The 20,549-nt window shown below is 50.5% G+C and overlaps 1 protein-coding gene across 7 annotated transcripts in view; it reads left to right on the top strand.

Moving 5' to 3' along the window:
* Positions 1-20,549, top strand: part of CNTFR (ciliary neurotrophic factor receptor) — a 200,707-nt gene that overhangs the window by 39,050 nt on the left and 141,108 nt on the right. For 4 of the 7 annotated variants that reach the window (XM_032096471.1, XM_032096473.1, XM_032096474.1 and 1 more), the window contains one exon: positions 13,379-13,483. The exons of 2 other annotated variants lie outside the window; for them this stretch is intronic. In XM_032096471.1, coding sequence (XP_031952362.1) covers positions 13,379-13,483 — 105 coding nt within the window. Of the gene's footprint in view, positions 1-13,378; positions 13,491-20,549 lie in introns of all 7 variants that reach the window. One more of the 7 variants, XM_032096477.1, reaches the window with a different exon arrangement.

The raw sequence follows: 20,549 nt of genomic DNA, 5'->3' as shown, positions 1-20,549 counted from the left end.
GGGCGATGACCTTGTAAATGGATGCATGACCCAAGTGCTTCCCTGTGGCGTCGGCTTCTTTGTGTCCCTGATACTGCTCTTCACGCCTGTGGGGAATCACGGGGGCTGGGGGGTGGTTGCTGGGGTCTCATTTGCACAGCTGCGTCTCAACTGTGCAAGCTCTGCTAGTCACTGGTGTGAGAAATGCTGTCAGCCTTTCCCTGTCCCTCTAACGCAGCTTTTCTTGGGGCAGCAGAGTATCTGTGGGACCTCGCTCTATCTACTGATGGAGCTGTTGCTACCCTGGAGCATATTTTGGGAGTGTACTGTGAAGAGGGTGAGCATGAGAGGGGCACCAGCACCTATGCCACTGGGATTTGGAGGAATGGATGAACTCTGCATGAGGACCAAAGGCAGCTGCTTCACTGCAGCTGTGCTGGGGTTTGAGTGGTGTCAGGAAAGGGGGAAAGTGGTGGCATGGGGTGGGCTTAAAGGCCAGGGATAAAAAAGCACTGAATACGATTGGAGTGAAGGTTTTCCAAGCAGTAAATGTGCTGAGGTGGACCTGATGGAACTTGTGGACTAAGGAGAAGATACAGCAGTTGGATGGTGGAACAAAGCTGGAAACGGCTTTGTGCTGGTGTCTGAGGCTTTGCAGTACTCTGGTATGCTGCTCTGTAGTCCTGGTCCGTGGAAGCACACTGTGCCAAATGCTGTACTGGCAGACAACATCCCATATAGAAGCTCCTGTTCCTCTGCCTGAAAACTTCAAAATATCAGTTGCAGATGATGTGGTGACTGCAAGCTTTGGAGAGTCTGGTCCGCACTGCTGGAACAGCCTTCCCACTGAGCAGGTCACTGCTCTTTGCACTGAAGTGCCCTCAAGCCCCTCTGCTCCTGTGCACCTCTTGCCCCTGGGTCTTTGCTGCCTTGGCCCCATGTTTATCAGGTCACTGTGAGATGTGGCCTCTTGACGCACATGATCTCCCCTCTTGCTCTTCCTGTCACAGGCTGTCTGGAGAAGAGCCAGGAGCCGCACGAGGGGAGCTTTCAGCAGATCAACATGATCTGGTCTCAGGTGTGCAAAGCTACAGTGTTAACCCACGGAAAGCACATCTGGGTGAAGCCGTGGGAGAATGTCAGCACCGTGGAAGCTGCTCCCATTGACAGCCAGAACATGGTGCCTGTCACCATATCTCCCTGCTGTGGGCACAGCCCCCACCCCCCATCAGTGTCTTGTTTCTCTGGGTGCTCTCTCGTTATTTCCATGTTCATTAATGCTGATACGCTCAATTGCATCAGCTCATTTCGAGGGACCAAGTGCAATCCTGTGCCTTCATTTGCATCCCCGCTGCCTAGCTGTTGCCCAGGCAATGCCAGGTGCTTTGACATCATTACCCAGCCAACTGGCATCCTCTCTGCCCCATTAACCTTCCTGTAATTGACTTCAAATTGAACGGGGAAGGGAAGGGGAGGGGAAGAGGGAAACTGTCTTGAAATGGTGACTGTTTGCACCACCATGGAGCAGGGCTCTTTGTTTTTTGAAGGGAAAACTGTGACAGTTGTTTACAACTGGATACAACTAGATTTGGGAAGGGTTTCTTGTCTGTTAGGAAATTGTGCAGTTGGGAACAGTGGGTCTGTGCAGCTTGGGGAAGGGAAGGTGAAGCAGGATGCTGGGGGCCATCACGGCAGTCTTGAGCCTCGAGATGGGTAGGGAGAGGCAGGAAATCGGGTGGTTTTTGTAAGCACTAAGGGACAGGGCAACAGACCATGGCCCAGTTTGGGGTCAGCCAGTCAAGCACAGAGAAGTATCTTGTCCCCATGTCAAACACTGCAACAGGAATGGGAGATGGGAAAAAGTCCAGTTTTTGAGATGCTCAGCCCTGACCTGCAGAGCCTCTGTACCTGAGCTGGTTGGTCCTGTGCCCCCTGCATGGCATTAGATTGAGAACTGGGTCAGACTACACAATATTCTATAGCTCTGATCCTAAATCCATTCTGGTAACTAGAAATACTTTTTTTTTTTTTAAATCTAAAACTTAGATATTGAACTTCTCTGGAGTTTTTCCCATTTAAAGGTAGAATTTGGTTTTGTGCCATTTTTGTTTTGTCCTCTTTTGAGCCAAAGTCACCCAAACAGATGCTTCACTACAGAGTCTACCACCGAACTGGCATCTTCTATCAACTTGAGTCAATTTTATTTATTCACCTTCTGCTTGCACAGCACTGCGGTCGCCAAGTCTTCCTGTGTTTGCTCATGACTTGTGCTGGATGTAATTCGTTAGGCTTAATTGAGCTGCCAGAGGAGAAGGGCAGTGTGAGAGTGGATGGATGGAAACCTTGGCATCAGCTGCTTGATTGCCAAACCCAGCAGAACTGGTCCTGCTCCAGCAGAGCCCCTGGACAAGGCAGGTCTGTCCAAAGTGGGCAACTGCTGAGCTTCCCTTGCAAGAGAAGAACTTCCCATGTGCTTCAAAGTTGGGGCAAAGGGGTGAAATGCTTAGAACTTTACTGCCTCTTATTAAGGAATGCAATATTTACTAATATTATTGTTTTATTATTTATTACCTGTTACTTATTAAGAGAGGAGGTAATTCTGCACTGTGTTATTAGCTTTTCAGAAGGCAGAGCTAAGGAACTTGTGGCCGGAGGGATTTTTTAAGCTCTAGGATCTCAGATGGCACGATCCTACCTGCCTGGCATGGGTTGGTTCTTGCATTGCTTCATCTCCTCATTCCCTGCAAGATGCAGGAGTCTGCACAGGACCAGACAAACCTGGGCCTTTTTGTACTTTTGAAGTGCTGCTGGGTTGTGGTGCTAGGAAAACTGCTGATCCCCTCCAAGAGCAGAAATCTTTATTTGGGGTGAGCCCTGGGACTGTCACTCCTAATTGCTGTGTTATAGAAAAAGTCTGATGAAGGCAATCACTGGCACTGGTGGATGGTGGGTTTGCACTGGGGAGAATGTTCGAACCTTTGGTAGTCACAGTGCTCGGAGGCAGGTCAGGGATGGAGGAAGTAAAATATTAAGAGATCTCTGGGCTGGGGTGTGCAGCTCGAGCTGGAAGTGCCTCAACTGTGCCCTCAGCTCTCTTGGGCATCTCAGGCCCCTCATTTTGCACTTGCAGTCAGTGAACCATCATGTGAGGGGCACAGCTCTGCCTCTGTTTCCCCTAGAGCTAACAGAGCTTAGTATCAATTAGCAGTTTAATAATTAAGTAATTAATAACTTGCTGCCTCTTTGCTAAATGGCTTGCAGAGGGGCTGACACAGGAGGCTCACACAGTCTGCAACATGCTGTCATCAGCTGCTGAGGAGCATCCCAAGATCTGGGGGGTGGGTTTGGACATGGGTGTTTTCAGAAAGCAGGGCAACAGCCCTGGCAGGGGGTTTGGGATGCAGGCTCTCCTGGAGATGAGTCTGGGACCTCAGAACACTAATGCTTTTCTGTCTTTGCATCTAGGAGTGCTGGCTGATAATCCTGGGGCAAATGTTGCTTTAGCCTGTGGCATCACTGAGCAGGGATCAGTCCAGGCACTTCAGTGTCCTCCCACCCTTGCAATCCTGCTGTGACAGCAACCTGAGCAGTGCTGGGGGCTGCAAGTGTGTCTGGTGGGTGCTGTGAGAGGCTGGCAGAGCCATCACTTCCCCCTGCAAGTGGGAGCTCCTTCAGCAGCACAGGTTGCATGCGTCCCAGCCCAGCTCAGGATCATCCTTTCTGGGGCTGACATATGTCATCTTCCTTGCAGTTCTTTGTGGGTTTCCCTTCTCTGTCCATATGGATTGTTGCTCTGCTGGCTGCACCATCCCATGCAGGATGATGTGGGGGGACTCCAGCCTGCTGAGTGCCCTTTGCACAGGTTCCTGCGGTGTAGAAATTGGAGCTGCCTTGCCAAAAGTGGCAGTGAGTGAAGAGATAGCAGAGATGCAATCAACCCAGAGCCATCCAGCAGGGATGCACTTGCCCTTCCTTGTACCCTGGCAAGATCTGCTAGCTTTAACTGTGTACTGTGTTGCTCTCCAAGTAGTCTTCATGGCACTGTCCTCCAAGGAAGAGCTGGATGTAATGATGATGATCCCATTTCTTCCCAATCCCCATTCTGCTCCATCCTTCTCTGGCATGCATGTTCCATGTAAGTGTCCAGAGGACTCCTGCCTTGTGTCTTGCTCCCAGGCCGTGTACCATCTGTGTCTCTTTTCCGGGAGCCTGTACCCATTGTAGGACAGAAGTGCTGTCTTTCTTTTTTCTTTAGCACTTATTCCTGAACATCTGGTTACTGTTTCATTCTCTGAGAAGTCAAAAATGTGTCTGTGTGCACGGAGAAAAAAAAAAATCTTCTATACTTCACTTGGCAGAGGAGATGGCACAGAAAATACAAAGTGTATCTGTGCAGCTGTGGGAACCCCTGGAAAACGATGGCAAGATGTCAGCACTGGGGGATGCTCCGCATGTCCCAGGTGGAGTGGGAGATACTGGTGTCTGAGGGATAGATGTTCTTATGTCACACCAGCCTTGCCTTCCCTGTGTGAGTGATGTAACTGGGTTTGAGCTGTTTGTGTTTTTCCTTTTCAAGGCTTTTCAATGTCCAGCTGTTTTAGCCAAGTGTTCCCTTAACATTTGAGGCTCTCTGTGCAGGGAGAGATTTGCATCTGAGTTGTTTGGCATTCATTTGCTGTCCAGTGGGTCTCCTGTCTGGAAAGGTCTGCAGTCGGGTCAGAAGCTGAGTTAGTTTGCACTGGAGGGCAGGCATACTTTGTTTTCCATGCTTGTTTCTTGAAGAAATCCCATTTGAGGTATTGGTTCTCTTCTCTTATTGAAGCCATGTTAGGAGCCATGGCAGCCTCCCTGCAAGGTTGGGAAAAGAGACAGCTAGCCTGAAAGGTGCAAATTAAACCTGTGCTCAGATAAAAACTGCTATTGCACTGTTAATGTGGGCCCTTCTCCAGAGTTTTGATGCTTTTTGCTTGCAGCTGAGGAAGAAATACTCACAGAGACAGTCCTGTGGGAAGTAAAGCGGGCTCCAGAGTTCAGTTTGCAGCTACACTGGATGAAACACTTCGAAAATTCAGGAGAAAAGTGCCAGAGGGTCTCTAACTCTCATTTGGATCAGCTCATGAAATGATCAGACAGGGCAGGCATTTTGGCACAGCTTGCCTACAAGGAAGGAGACTTAGGAAGAGCAGCTGTGTGGGGCTGCGGTGCTGCTGAGAATGGGGGATGTGGCCGCTGCTCAAACACTGGAGGTGTTTGGTTTGAAACTTGATTGTCCAAAAACTTTGTTCTTCCCTACCTAGGTGCCAGACTTGGGATCTGTGTGGGTGATGTCCTATGCCTCCCCACGAATGTGTCCTTCAGGAGGGATTGCTCCAGAGCCCACTTGCAGCTCCCAGCAGTGTATGTTTGCATCCTGGCTGGCTCTCACTGCTGACAGCCCAAGGACCCTCGGTGCAGCAGGAAGGGTCCCAATGGGCTGGGGCAGAGATACCCCAAAAACATCTGTGTAGGGAAGGCAGCTCCAGCTGCAAGTCTGGAGGGGATTAAATCCAGGAGAGGCCATAAACCCTCTTTGCTGTTAAGAGGCTCTTGGTGACTTGTTACAACTCTGCATATTGGAGATGCTGTTTGCACAGTCCCCAACTCATCCCAGCCTGGGGGTGCCCCTGAGGCCTCAAATACACCTTTTTCATGCCCTGCAGCAACATTGTCAGGCATTTGACAGATAGAAAGTGATCCCTATGGAGTGGTATCAGTACTTGAGCTTTCCTTCACCTCCCCTTGCACCCCAGCCAGCCCAGGAGGGAGCTGGGGGAGACACCCATCAGTGATGACAGGGCTGTGCCATCTGTGGAGGGTCTGGTACCAGTGGAGAGCCAGCTGTGGGCTGCAAAGGGTTAAAGAGACATTGACAGTAAACAGGAAGAGAGGACAAGGCAAGTCTGCTGTAATTATGTAGCATTTATTATTAATACGCTGGAATTGCTGGAAGCAGCCTCTGTAATGTGAATACTGATACAGAGGTTCAGAAGACAATTTAGCTCATCTGTCTGTTTATTAGTTCCCTCAGCTCTGGCAGGCAGTGAACTAGAGCCTTGTTTGCCACTGCCTTGTTGCAGTCCCTCCTTCTGCCCCTGAAATCTTTGCTGTTGCCATAAAGAAACCTGGTTTTCCTCATCCTCTGGCCGGGCACTGCAGCAAGGTGTGGCATGATCCTGGATATCCAAGCAGGTTTTAATCCTTGACCTGAGCCTACCTGTTTGCCAGGCATGGCCCAAAGCATGGCACTGGGCTGGGCAGAGCCATTGCCTTTCTGAGGGCAGCACAGCCACAGCCGATGCTGGAGAAGGATGTCCCAGCTCCCAGGGAACAGGGCTGTACATCCTTGGGGCCGCAGCAAGACCACATGGCATGGGCTGCTGCAGGTTGGGGCCCACAGTTCATAATGAGGTTGTAATGAAGTGACAGGGCAGAAGAGCTTTAGGAAGCTGCCTGAGAAGTAATTGGGAAGCTGGCTAGGAAATAATTAAAGGCTGCTGGGGTGGAGAGAGCAAGAAGAAGTTAAACCATCTGCCAGGGGTTGCAACAAGTTTCCTTTTTCTTCTGTGGCTTGCTAGGATTTGTCATTCTTGCTTCTGTCCAAGTTTCTGAGCTCCAGCCTGAGATTTTTCTGCATATCCCAAGCATATAGGACATCCATTCCCTTATGTATTATACAGTAGTTTAAAGAGGATTAAGACAATAGCTAATCTAAATGATGAATGATGTAGATTGCTCAGCCTCTGAGCCATCAGGGTTTTTCTTGCACACAGATTAGTCAGCTCAGTAGCTAAATATTGGGGCAAACAGTATAAATCCATACACATAAGCCTCTCTGGCTTGAATAGGATAGAAAGATTTCGAAATGGGCTCCGACACTGCTCTGTGTCTTGTCACGGCGTCTGTGGCCGCCTCGCTGACACAACGGATGGGGAAGGAGGCTCAGTGGCTGCTAGTGCACAGCCCAGGTGGCTAAGGAAATACAGCATCCAGTGCTGCTCGGTCGATGCTGCTTTCAGATATGGATGGTGGCAGGAGAGGGAAGGGATCGATGCTGCTCACCTCCCCGCCGCTGGAGACGGCTGCGTGCTGCTTGAGCCAGGGGAGGCTTATTCCGTCTCGGGGAGAGCAGCCTGCAGAGGGACAACATGAGCTGGTGTGGCTGGTACCTGCCCTCTATCCTAGCATCAGTGCCAGGATGGTGCTGGCAGCCCCCAGGGAGTGTGACCTGTAGGAGAGAGCTTGTACTAGCGCTGGACTGACAGCAGGTTTTTCTTAAGCTCTGAAGCAGAAGGATTTAAATCTTTTATTTATATGTCTGGTCGAGTCTCAGAGTTGTGTCAAATATTTTTGACAAGCAAAAATGCCATTTGCTTCAGCTTAATGAAAAATTATTTTTATTTTTCACCCCCCCAGGAACTAAAGGAATTGTAGTTTCAATTGCAGACCCAAAAGCTCCTCAGGAAAAAAAAAAAAAAAACAACACATCACAAAACAAAACCTAAAACCTTCTGATCGTTGTGAGAGTTGGCTGTTAAAAGAGGCTCCGGGTTGATGTTTTGGGTCTGTGTAAAATGAGGGTCTGGAGAGCATTCAATCATATGGTATCTCCTTTTATGAAGCTTTCTGGGCATATTATTCTAATGACGTTTAATGGCACTGATTTCTTCATCTTAACCAAGTGGGTCTTTTCCAGTCCCACATCATTTTAATTTGTTCTCCTTCTGAAAAGTATGAGAGCTGGGATTGGCTTTATTTGGCACTGAAGAAGAGCTGTGTTGGTGGTTGTCTCATCCCTCCTGGTGGGGATGCATCTGGCTGTCTAAGGCTGAGGGTTGTGTTGAGGTAAAGCTTGCATCAGGACCAGCACTTGTCAGAAGACCTGTTCTCGAATTTTCCCTGCTCCTCTGGAAATCATTTGTTTTCTGTTGTTTAGTAGGAAGCAGCGTGGACATTATAGCCTGGCCAACACAGTGTGTCTAGCCTGAGGTCCTGTGGCTAAGGCCTGCCTCCTCCTTCTCCCCAGGCTGAAAAGCCTTGGTGTGCTTGGAATGCCCTGATGCAGAAGATGCTTTGTTCCCCCCTTCACCTGTGCCTCTTGTTGTCTCACTCTTCCCTTTCTGTGAGGACCAGAGCTGTGTGTGGTGACCAAGTGACAGCCACGTAGTGGACTTGTACAGTGACAACATGGTCTGGTTTGGGACAGAGGAGTGCTGGACCCTGTGGCATAGGTCATCTACACCTCATGACATGGGTACAAGCTCTGCTCAGGAGTGCAGGGTGGATCTGTGTCTGGATTTTATCTGGTCTCTTCATTGAGTGAGATCTGGGTTAAGATTCAGTCTGGGTCATGGCTGACTGTGGAGAAGCTCTGGGTGCCACAGCTGGAACTGCGCACTGATCCCTCTGGCTGGCTGGGTAGTGTGGGCAGAGACACAGGACACTGCAGGCTTGGGGAAAAGGTCATGTGTCCCCCACACCCTCTTCCCCCTTCCTTCCTGAGTTTCAGGCAAGGCTTGCTTTGTCTATGCCATCCTCTTTAGGCACAGATGTCCCTTCTCCAGTGCTTGGTAAGAGAGACCCTTTCTTGGATGCCAGCTGGGAGTAGGCTAGGGCAGTGGGACAAGCTGACAAACACTGATCCTCCTGAGCTGAAGTGTTTGTCTGTGCATCCTGACTCAGGATCATGCTGTCACAGCCCAGTTCCCTGCCTTGTGTTGCTTCCCCTGGGAGCTGTCAGGAGGCTGCTGGAGCCATGCGGTAACACGGGTCTCAGGGAGGCAAGCAAGGTCAGATGTCTGCTCAGAAATGAGATTGGCAATGATGCCACCGGTGCTGACAAATGGCCTGTCATTAATCTCTGACTCATGGCAGTGGAGAGGGCAGCAGTGGAAGAAACCCATGAGGTCACTGGCAGCCTCTCTCCCTGGGGACCTGCACACAACTTCCACCCTAAACCTTTCTGCATGGGGTGGGCGTATCCCCAGGGATGGGAGGGGGTTCTTTTCCTACACCTGCCCTGAGTGTTGGTGTTTGTGTGCAAGTGCATGGCACAGCTCCAGACAAGCTCCAGTCAAGCCCCTAAGCACCTGGGAACTGGCACAATCCCCCATGTGGGGACTGGATTTTGGCTTGTGGCATAACTCTGGCTCAGCACCGGAGGCAGCAGGACGAAGGTTGAAACAGAGCTTGTGTTATCAGCATGTTGCAATACCGTTGTGGTACACGAGGTGCTGTGCTGCTGGGAGATGTTGCAGGGAGCTGGGGGAGACCAGATTGGGATGCTCAAATCCTGGCTGTGCTCTCCCATGCTGGGGCATTGCCTGGGGCTGCGTCTGCAGCCTGCTCAGCCCTCTTGCAGAGCAGCCTTCCCTCCTCTCCTGCTCTCTGAGTCTCTTCCCATGCTTTTTATAGAAAGGATGTCTTTCATCAGGTGCAAAATACACCTTGGAGGTTGTAGTCAAAATAGACAGGACTTTCTGTGGTAGTGGATGCTGGTGGAGATGCTGCACTCCCTGCTCAGCCATGCTGGTGAGCTGCACAGGACTGAGCTGCCTTTCGGGGCAGCTGTTGGTGCTACAAGTACAATCTTTGCATATGTGCAGGGAACAGGTGACTTTCTCCTCTGGGTTGTTTGGGGGTTGTTTCAGTCACTTTTAGGAAGAAAGGAGACATGGTTATTCCGCTCCTGACTCACTCCAGGTGGTTGAACCTCTCATCTAGCACTGGGGGAGTGGAGGCAGGGGCTACAGTGTAGGATTGGGATTGGGATTTCTGTGCCTGGAAGGGCAGAGGAGAAGAGTGCACTGATGGGCATGAGGAGGTGCTGATTTTGGAGAGTGAGGGCTGCCACCACCCCAGGCTGCTGCAGCAGTGGCACAGCCTGAGCTGTGCCTTCAGGACCTTCCCCCTCTGCCGAGCTACAGTTTCATTTTTCACATTTCTTCCATCCCCTCTTAACTGGAAGAAGTCCTAAATAAAGTTGCTGTCACTTTTATTTATGGGCACAGAGGAAGACATGGACAAAAAGCCTGTGTGCTCCTGACAGCTACAAAGCATCCGGCTGTTTTTCCTCGCTCGCCTCAGCGAGGCAATTGATCTGGGCACAGGCAAGCACCCTCCCCAGGTGCATGGGGCTCCCAAGTGCCCCTGCCCAGGGCACTCCATGAGGATGGATGGGAGGGGGCTCTGCATCCTGGGTCCTGGCTCTCAGCTGTCGCAAAGCCAGGCTTGTCTGGGAACACCTGCCCTAAAATCCTGGACCCCTGAAAATACAGATGCATGAACATGCCTGCCTTAAGAATCCACCACAGGCTTCTTGTCTCCATCTTGATTGGTTCCAGTGAGGTCAACTTTTTTTAATAACTCCTGGACTTCGGCAGGGAAAACTATTTCCTTCAGGAAATAATATAATTAAGGCTGCCTGACACTTCTGATTATAAGCCCCTGTCTTCAGTTGCTTGAAACTATGCCAGCCTTTAACCATTTGGACTGAAACTTCACATGTCTGTGCCTCCGGCTGAATTTTTTTGGAAAATTTTAGCAAAGAGTTTTAAGCTGCCTTCAGAACAGTGTTGGGGTGTGGGGGGGAAGGCATTAGTTTATCCACAGTTAAAAATAAAATTTAAAAAATAAACAAACAACCAGCAGAAAAATTCTTGCATTTGTGCTGAAGAAATTCCAGTGTCTTTGTGCTGTGAGACTGGGCCTGATAGTTTTGGGGAAGGTTTTGAGCCAGGCGTCAGGGATCTGCTTGCTGCTGATGCCACAAAAATCCACCTTCCCCACGCCAAGTCGCAAGGCTCTGAACTGTGCGGGCGCGTTTGTGGGTGTGTCACACACAGCGTGTGCAGGGAGCTCCCCACAGCCCGAACTGCGCTGCCTCGAGCACACAGCACTGCAAAACCTGTGCCCCCCAGCTCATGCACGGGATGCCTTGCTGCTGGGAAATGTTGGGCCCCTTCTGCTGGTGCAAGTAAAATCCATGGATCCACGATCAACGTAGCCCCAGTTTGTGTTGGAGAGAAAGATTTTTTGGCAAATGCTGTGTGTTTGGACTTTTTTTCTTTAAGCAAGTGGTTCAGTGGGTTCCACTAGCCCTTGCTGTGCCATGCAGATGCATCATGTGGGACATGCAAGTATGCCATGGGTGCTGGGCTTCCTCCAGGATTTTGCAAGGACCCATTTAAAAAGTTAGTGCTTTTGCAGGCAGGTTCCTCTTAAGTCAGCTTGTTGCTACAGAAATGGCCAAAACAGGAGTATTTCAGTGGGGCAGCCCAGACTGGCCCTATAAAGCAAGTGTCACATTGATGAAGTGCCCTGACCATGGCATTGCTGAGAGCTCAAGTCCTGGTGATGCAGGGTCAGCTCAGCAGTGATGCAAGCCCTCCTACAGGGACCTGACCCAGGACTTGTCCCTGCTCTGTGGCTGATGACATTTGCTCCTTATGTGAGCCCACCTGAGCCATGATGAAGACTGTCCCTTGATTATGGGGAAGCACACATCTTCCCTCTGGCTCAGCAATAACTCATGCCCCAAATCAGGTCCTTCAGCTGTTGACCTGGTTTGGACATGCCGAGTTCCTCCAAAACCCAGTTTGACCTCAATTTGGAGTACTCAAAAAGCAAGGTGTGCTTTGACTTCCATGTGGAAAGCTGGGCTGCTAGACCTGTGGCAGGGCTGGCTTATCTGAGCAGCACAGGGCACAGAGGTGGCAGGGGATGACAGTCCTTTTGCACAGGTTTCAGAGATGTCTCTCAGAAAAGGCACTGGGATTTTGCACTTTGTACCCATCATAATGCACTCCCTCCCTGAGGTTACTCAGGGCTAAGCCCAGTCTCTCTTCTCAGGTCCCCGCCAAGCTGGAATTAGAGCCCAGGAGGGTCTCTGGCAGGTAATGACAAACGAGCCTCATCTCTTGCTGTAGCCTGGTCTCCTTTGTTCCACTTCATCTGTGGGTAGGGAAAAAACCCAACACCTGCAACCAAAAACATTTCAAAAAAACAACCAAAGATTTACATTGGCATTGCAGAGTGAGAGGAGGCTTGGTGGGGAGCAGCCCTCTCCCCTCCTTGCCAGTCACTCCTCAGCTCTGGGGTGCTTGGCAGAGCAGCTTTTGAGTGATGGGGTATTGCGGGTGCTGGGCTTGGGGCAGCTGGAGTTAAATTTCTTGGTGGCTGACACCTGACAAGCATGATAAATTGTGGCACACCGTGGCTGCCGGCATGACAAACAGTCCACTTCCCTCCTTGTAAACTCTGGGAAGATTTTGTAATTATTTCCAAGCACTTTGCAAATGAGGGTTTTGCCATCAGGCGCCCAGTGGAGTTTCAGGGGGGGACATTTATTTATTTAGGTTTTGTAGCCAGGCAGGGGGTAGATAGGGGTTGTAGTTTGGGTTTCCATAGCATCCTCCCATTGGCTTCCCCAGGCTTTGCATGAGGTCCTGGGAGGAACTCTGGCAAAGCTCATCAGCTGAGGGTTGGGTGCTAATTAAAGCCGGTGGTGTTCCAGACTTGGAGTCACTGTCACCCTTGGGAAAGAATCTCTGCAGGAGTGACTCCCAGACTTTGTCTTGCCAGTGGATTTTGGCTCCTATTTTTGATTTTTAATAATGCAGAGCCATAAGACATTTTTTTTTTCTTCCTCTTCAAAGCATTTAAAAAGAAGCAGGGGGAGCAACACAACCTCAGCCACAAGAGCTGGATAATGAGCACAGATCTTGACTGATAATTGTTTGTCTAACACAAAAAGCGTATTTCCTGCTGTAAGGGAGGGTACCACTGGTTACACTAATGCCTGTGACTCCATCTCACCAGGCAGCATGTCAGATGTAGCACAGAAAGTCCTCCTCTTTCCAGTCCTTGGTGTCTGTGCTGCAAAGCCGTACAGGCATGCTTTCCTCTTCACACTCCCAGGTTCAGCCGGAGTGGCCTCTCCCTGCACCGTTTAACACCTGTGTGAGGCTTTTCAGGATTAGGGCTCAGGCAGCACAAGACCTTGTGGGCGAATGCCTTGGTGCTGGGCTGACAGTGTGGTGCTGCTGTGCTGTTCTGTCTGGGGAGCATTGCTGTCTGTCTTTAAAGAAGATCAGAGATGCCCCAAGCTGCAGGGGTTTTTTTCCCCCTCTCCCATTTCATGTCTCTGAATCGAAATAATTAAGCAAATACGTGCTTTGGGGCTGGACTGTGACACTCTTGTGGGAGGGCTCTTATTCTAACTAGCTTCGTGTTTGCACCGGTTACCCCCAGCTGTCAGGGCTGGGAAACAGATGCTCTCCCACCTTGGTTGTTTCCTGAACGTGAAGCAGTGGCAGAGCTTCACCAGGTAACCTGACAGGTTGTCTCTTCTGTTTTGTTGAAGAAAATCCCAGATCTGAGCGGTGAGGATTGGTCAAGCAGCCAGAAGAGTCCCCCAGACGTTTATGAGAAATTGGGGACGCCCCAAGGACTCTGGACTGGTGGAGAGGTAAGAGATGGGTTAAAAATCTTGCTCACCCAACTTGTCCTGAGTTGGTGTGCTCTCTGGGACTGCAGGACATGTCTTCTGGCGAGGATGGTGTTTATTGAGGTGTGACAAAAGGCTGCTCCTGGCTCTGGTGTGTGAGCAGCCTTTTGGCTGTTGTGTAAAGAGGGCAGATGCTGAGAGCGGTTATTTAGGATGTGGAGGGGCAGGTGTGGATGAACAGCCTGGAAAATGCCTGTGTTATGGGCTGCCCATGAACAACTTCTCCATAAAGAGCTCTCCCAGTTGAAAGCCCTTTGGGCAACTCAGAGATCCACAGTCTAACCACTGTAGCAGGGGTCCTGTGTCGTGGCTGAGCCACTCTGGAGCAGGTAAGTGTCACCCAGCCCAGCTTTGTGGTGGGAGGTGAGGTGTCACCTCTTGCAGCCAAGCACAGCTTGGAGCTCTCAGGTCTGCTTGATGGTTTTTTTGCTCTCCTGCCCTGGCAGGCTGCAGCATCAGAGATGAGGTGCATGGGCTTTGCTTGAAAAGGAGTGCATCCCCCTAGGAGACCCCCACCAGCAGCAGCTGTGGGCAAGAGGCTGCCCCACCTCTGACACCTGTTGCATGTGCTCAGTATGGGGCTGTGGTAACACAGTGCCGTTTGAGGAGGGGTTTGGGATCATGTTCTCCGAGCCATGGTGGAGCAGGGAAGGGGCCTCGGGATAGAGCTGCCACACTCAGGGACGCAGACCCTGCAGAGCTGTGCTGGGGAAGCCCAGTGCTTGCTGGTGCTGTGCCTGAGAAATTAAAATGATGAATTAAAATTTAACAAGTCTCTAAATGCCAGACAAGGACATCTTAAGTGGGAATTGTCACTGTTTGACTAGTGCAGCCTCTCACTTAGCTAAAACTTCATGGCTTTAATTATGTTGATCCTAGAAAGCAATAGCTTACACCAAAGAGGAGAAACTGTTGGCCAAAATAGCATGAATGATGAATTTTCCTGGTGCAGCTCCCCTGCCCTCTACCCCTGCATCATCCTTCCCAGAGTTGTTTTGCAGCCCCTTTAACCCTGGATAAGCAGAGTCCTTTATACTTTGAGCCACAAGCAAGGACAGAAATGCTCCCTGTGTGCACAGGTGATTGTTTGCCCTGGAGGTAAAAGGTCAGGGGTAAGGAACCCAGTGGTGGGCAACACCTGATGGAGTCACAATGGGGAGTGGGATGGGGTCTGGCATGCAGAGATGCTCTACAGTAGCAAAACCCTGCCGTTGGCATTGGTCCTTGGTGGCATCCGTGGAGTGGCATGGAACAAGGACTCCTTCCCTCCCCATCCTCGAGGTAGATCAGCCTACCCATGGGACTCCTTGCAGCTCTGCAAATAGAGCAGCTCGAGCAGGGTACGTTGCTAATAATACCAATTACTGTTACATGCTGGCTACAAGGTACACTGGCAGTAATGGGATCCTGGGGGGATGAAATGAAAGCGATATAATATGGTGAGATAAATTAGCATTGTAAAATTAGCCATGGGTCTAGTCAGGGATCTGACAAATGTGTCGCAACTTTGGTACAAGCACTGAGCGCTGCTGAATTGGATTTAGTGGCCCAGAGCAGAGCAGATGGGAGCAAGGGAAAAAAGGGTTTGAGGGGTCCCCATACACACATGCTACCAGTTAATGCTGCTTGTTTCTTCCCCGGATTTGTGGAATGATACATCCCCTGATGCCTGCTTGTGCGTGGCAGTGGAGGAGTAAGAGCCCAGCCCAGATGATGTGCTGCTAGAGGAGCTTGAGCCTGGCAGAGAGGTGGGAAGGGGTTGGAGAAGCATCAGCAGGCTGGTATTCCTGCCAGCGTTGGTGCGTCAGCTGCCGATCCCTGCCCTGCATCACTGGCTTCCTCTCCCAAAGGGTTTGGTGGGACGTGTGGCAGGCGTTTGCACAAGTTTTAGCTGTGTAGGAAGGGTAGAAAGCTGGTTTCTGCTTCCTGTGTTGCAGGCTGACCTGTTTTCCCATGCCTGGATGGGCTCTGGGGCAGAAGGATGTCTGGAGCTGGGCATCCCACAGCCCGGGGACTTCTTCCTGTTGACCAACGGTGTACAGCCAACTCTTTCCAATCCAGATGCACACTTTATTCTTCACCCTCTGGGGCAGAGGGTGGAAGCCAGGAAATGGGGGTTTGTGCCTTATGGAGGCTGGGAAATGAATGTGGCCAGTTGCAGTGGGATCCACTTTCTGGTGGCTCATTAGGACAGGCTCCACCACAGGGATGTGAGCACTCCTGCCCATGAGAGGACAAGAACCTCTCATGGATTTGTAGATGAGGGATAACTGCATATTTAATGGCTGACATATTACATGGGATCTGGGGAGAGGCAGATGTGATTCAGGTCTGGTTTGATAAGGCATGCTACGTGACTCACCATAATAAAAAAGGGAGAAAAAAATCCTGAATATGCTTTGTAGTGCCCTGCAGTGGAGCTGAGGGGGCCAGAGGCATGCCAAAGGGGTCTGTGCAAGGCATCTCCCAAGTCATGTCATGATGGTGCAAGAGGAATGGTGGGCACATGGCAGATGTGTCTGCAGGAGGGAACCAACTTCTCCCGTCCCTGGGGATGAGTTGGTAGAGGTCAGGCCGCTGCAGTTCTGCAGCAGCACCAGCTTGAGAAACAAATCCCAAGGGATTGTCTCAGCACTGCTGGGAGAACCCCCAGAGACTTGAGCCAGTTTGTGTGCTGAGCCTGTGCAGACAGGCCTAAGGAGACAAGCTACACTTTGTGGGAAGTCAGCCTGGCCACTGCCAGTGGTCCCTGTGTCCTCCTGCTGCCCTCCTGCTGCCCGCAGGGCACAAGGTGCAGTGATGACACACTTCAGGTATATCAGAACCCAACCAGCCCCATGGGGCTGAGCTGTCCTGGCAAAACCAAGTGTTGAGCTGCAGCAGTGGAGGGAGTCCCTTCCCTCGACTTTCCAGCTGGAGAAGCAGCAGGACATCGAACCAGTGGCTGGAGTGCCAGTAGCAGCATAAATAGAAATATAGCTTCTCGGCTTCTTGTGCAGCTATGATATATCTTGTTTCTATTGACTTTCTTAAACCTCTAAAATACAAATACATTGTAGATTGATCTACAGATCTGCAAAAAAGCAGCTTTTCTTTTTTTTTTTTTTTTTTTAAGCCTAAAGCAATATTCTGCCTGCTCCTTGTGGTTGGCTCTGAACAGACACATGTTCTCTTGTCCTGTTAGATGCTGGCATGCTGCCACAGTGGTAGGAAGTTTAGTAATACTTGAGCTGGATCGATTCAAGCCCATTATCTGTGCTGCCTGGGACTTGGTGGTGAAGGGGAAGAAAATATCCTCCCCAAACACATCAAAGCCCTGTGATAAGGACACACAGTTGAGCTCTATTTATAGATGGACAGATGTCATGCCAAAGCTCCACTGCTGTCACTCGATAATGCAGTTTTTGTTTAGCAGTGTTTGGATCTGAAGGTGTCTGAGGTGTGTCCCCTCCAGGCACAGCCCCAAGCAGTACAGCTTCTAGGTGGGCTTTGTCCTTCCTCCAGGTAGGGACCTGATCTTTAGATAGTAAGAATGAAGTGGCTGAGAGGTCTTTTCCTGGAGTTGGCGACTCAGATAAGGTCAACAATCTCTCATCTTGTTCTTGCATCTGCATAGACCTACAGAGCCCTTGGAGCTTCAAAGCAGAACTGCCACATCAAAACAGTGTGGCTGTTGAGCTGGGGGTTCATGGCTTAAGCATGGGCATCCTCCATCTCCTGGGATACCTTGTTCTGTCACAATAGTTATGAATTTGGGAATGGGAGAAGGGCAGAGGCTTCATTCTTGCTTAGCCTTGAGTGTTGTTGTTAGAGGTGCTATGCTGGTTTTCTCTTGGTTCTGACTGTAGAAAAAGGAGGGAAAAGCATCTCCTAGCATCCAGTGGGAACCTTTCAGCTGTGCCCACTGCCACTTACCTTCTTGCTATGGGCTGCTGCGAAAAGCCTGGCTCAGTCTCCTCAACAGCTTCCCCAGGCATTTCAGTGGCCATGGCTGAATTTTCTTTAGTTAATTAACACTGGGACTCCTTTCGGGGGTCCAAAACTAAGGGCAATGTCTTGATGTGGTTCAAGTGCTGCGTGATGTGCTGCCTGCTGCTGATCCCTTTGCGGCTTGGGCAGGCAGCTGGCAGGACCTGTGCTGGCACAGAGTGAGTGTTCCTATGTCCAAGCCCAGCACCAAACCACAGCAATGAGCTGGAGAGTTTCACAGTAAGTGCTTCTTTTGAGGCCTCTGTGAATTGTGGCTCCAAGAGGGAAGTTGTCAACCATGGGCAGGTTTGGGGACCAAGACCTGACTTTTTTAATTCATGTAACACATTGCCTTGATCAGGTGCAGGATAGGTGCGTGATGGATCCTGGCTGTGTGCCATTCCCAAGGCTGGGAGAAAGGAGCTTTCTCTTCCTCAGGGTGTCCATAATGTGTTTGCCTGCACGGCTCCTGCGCAGCCCTCCAAGCACCATTTGCTCTCTGCTTGGTTTTAGTCTGTCTCCAGGGTGCTGCTCAGTTCTGCTCGTATATTCCTCTGATGAGTGGGCAAGACAGGAAGCAAATACCTTTGCTACAAAACCACATATGGGCTTTCAGTGGGTGATGACACTTTACCAAGCTATCTGTCTAGTGAATGCACTTTCCCTCCTGCTTGTTTATATTCACAGGAGTGTTGCTTAGCTGCTCAGGTGAGCCACAGATGTCAAGAAAGATGTCGGTGTCAGGAGAAGGCTTTAATGCAAGTCTCCCTGCTGTTCCATGTGACGGATGGTGGATGAGACCCCAATGTGCCAAGAACCAGGGGAGAATGAGTGGGACACTGCTGGGTCTGGCACAGCAGCTGGGGTTGGGAGAGTGCTGCAGTAGTGTTGGAGGTGACATTTTACAGCTGGCCTAGGATGTTGCTCTACAGTGCGACCAAGATGATAATTCAGTGGAGGAGGGGTCTGATGGAGGCAAGCTGTGTATTCCAGGTCAAAGAAATAACCGTCAGCAAGAAGGGCTGAACTCCTCTAAAGCCATTTCAGAGGGTGTCAGAGATGCTGTGGGTCTCATGGCTCCTGCACGGCCTTGGCGGTGGATGCCTGGTACTCTGCGCAGTAAAGCAGGAAACCGTGGGGCCACAAACATGAGGTGCATTTGCCTGGGGTGGGACCTGCCCCACTGAATCCTGGCTCTGAGCCATGGGGAACTATTTTCAGCCTGGTGGAGGGCATAGGTGTGTAAAGTGGGCACCTGCTGCACGAGATGGAAGGGAAAATTCCAGACCTACTTCCTTGTAGTCCCCCTTAATGCCCAGGGAGAGTGCTTGGAATTGGAATCTACTGGAGGAGCTGTTCAGCTGTGATGCAGATGGACAGGATCCCACATCTAGGTGGGAAGAGGAGGGAGGGGCTCAGCTGCACACACCTGGATCCCTTCTATGGCCATGGCACTCCCAGGGTTGTGTGCTCAGCACCAGTGAGGCTGTTCAAAGAGGAGGTAGACAGCACTCCTTAGCAATGTTTAATGTATTATTTCCCCCTTTAAGATTACCCTTTTCAAGTCCTGGATAGCTCCAGGAAGCCTCCACTGAGGCTTATGTCTCCAGGGCAATTTACAGCACACACCAGTCCCTCAGCACTCATTATAGCCCCCAATGAGGACACCTCAGCGCTGCCCTTCAGTAAGATCACATATTACTGGCTCTTTTTTCTTCCTCTTGCCCCAAATCGTTGCACTTTACATCTAAAAGGAGGGGCATGCAGGTGGGGAGCAGCACAGTTTATGGATCAGAGATTTATATGCTGCTGCGATGCTGTATTTTTTCCCCACAGTGACACTTTATTGCCACAAATTACCAAACAGGCAAGGTTATGTGAGTGACAGCAGGCAGAGCTGTAAAGGACAGGAACAAACGGCAGCAGGAAAAGTACCCAGAGGAGAGGGGGAGGTCTGGCAGAAATAAAAGAAGGCGGGACAAGCATCAGAAATCAGTTTGCCTTACAGTGGGATATGTGGGTGAAACCTGGGAATCAGTATGCTATGGTACATGGGCATGACATGGGGTTCGGAGAGCAGCTGGTGGTCTGGGTTGGGATTCTGTAAATCCCGGGTTTTTAAATTCCTTTTCCCCCCCCCTCTCCCCTCCTGACCTAAATTGCCAGGTCCTTCTGCAGGCTGCTTTTTTTTCTTTTTTTCCTGTAGAAATTGCAGATTTTTAGTTGTTGAGGTTTTTTTTTCCCTGTATTCAGGGTGGTGTCAGCAGTGAGAAGCATCCTTAGAAAGCAAGACTTTATCTTCCTTCCAAGAAACCTTGATCCCTAAAAAAGTCCAGCCCATGGTAGGGGTTCCTGGTAGGAGGCAGTGTGCAGAGGGTTATTAAGAGGTATTCTGCCCTGCAAATGGTTGCTGTATTTCCTTGCTTTATGCTTGTGGAGGGTGCACATATCCCAGGCTTGCCCTTTGGTGGGGCAGGATGGTCACTTACGTCTTTCTGTATTAATACATTCAATAACCTCGATGGTGTGTGGGGGACAAGCGCCAGCCCTTGGGCAGAGGAGTGTCCGAGATGTTCTTTGGCTTTGGTTGAGCAACACTGTCTGCGTCCACTCACCCAAGTTAGATCCGCTTAACTTCAAACAAATGTAAAAACCAAGAGGCTGGACTTTGGCAGAGGTATTAAGGGTGCCTTTGAGCTGGGGATGCTACTCAAAGCTGCCAGGGAGCTGTCACTCTATTATTCTTGCAACAAAACACTACCGGAGGAGCTGAGAGCCTCAGAGGCTCCGGAGCCACAGCCAAAATTGCATTTAACTTGCAGAAATGTGCTACAGCCGTGGGGCTCAACACGCCAGCCCCAGGGAGAGTCAGCACTGCCCATGTGCCCAACTCGATGGCAGCACCAAGGGGATTCAGGGGCACCTTTGCACCACAATATGGACCATTGCACAGGGCAATTTGACTTGTCTGTTCCCGTGCTTGTAAAAGATAATTTCCCTTGAATCCCAATGCCACAAGCCAGGTATTTAATCTTGCCTGAAGGGAGCATGTCTAAAG

This window comes from Corvus moneduloides, chromosome Z (genome assembly GCF_009650955.1).
Source record: "Corvus moneduloides isolate bCorMon1 chromosome Z, bCorMon1.pri, whole genome shotgun sequence".
Taxonomy (NCBI): domain Eukaryota; kingdom Metazoa; phylum Chordata; class Aves; order Passeriformes; family Corvidae; genus Corvus; species Corvus moneduloides.
This window is presented reverse-complemented; position numbering and strand designations above follow the sequence as displayed.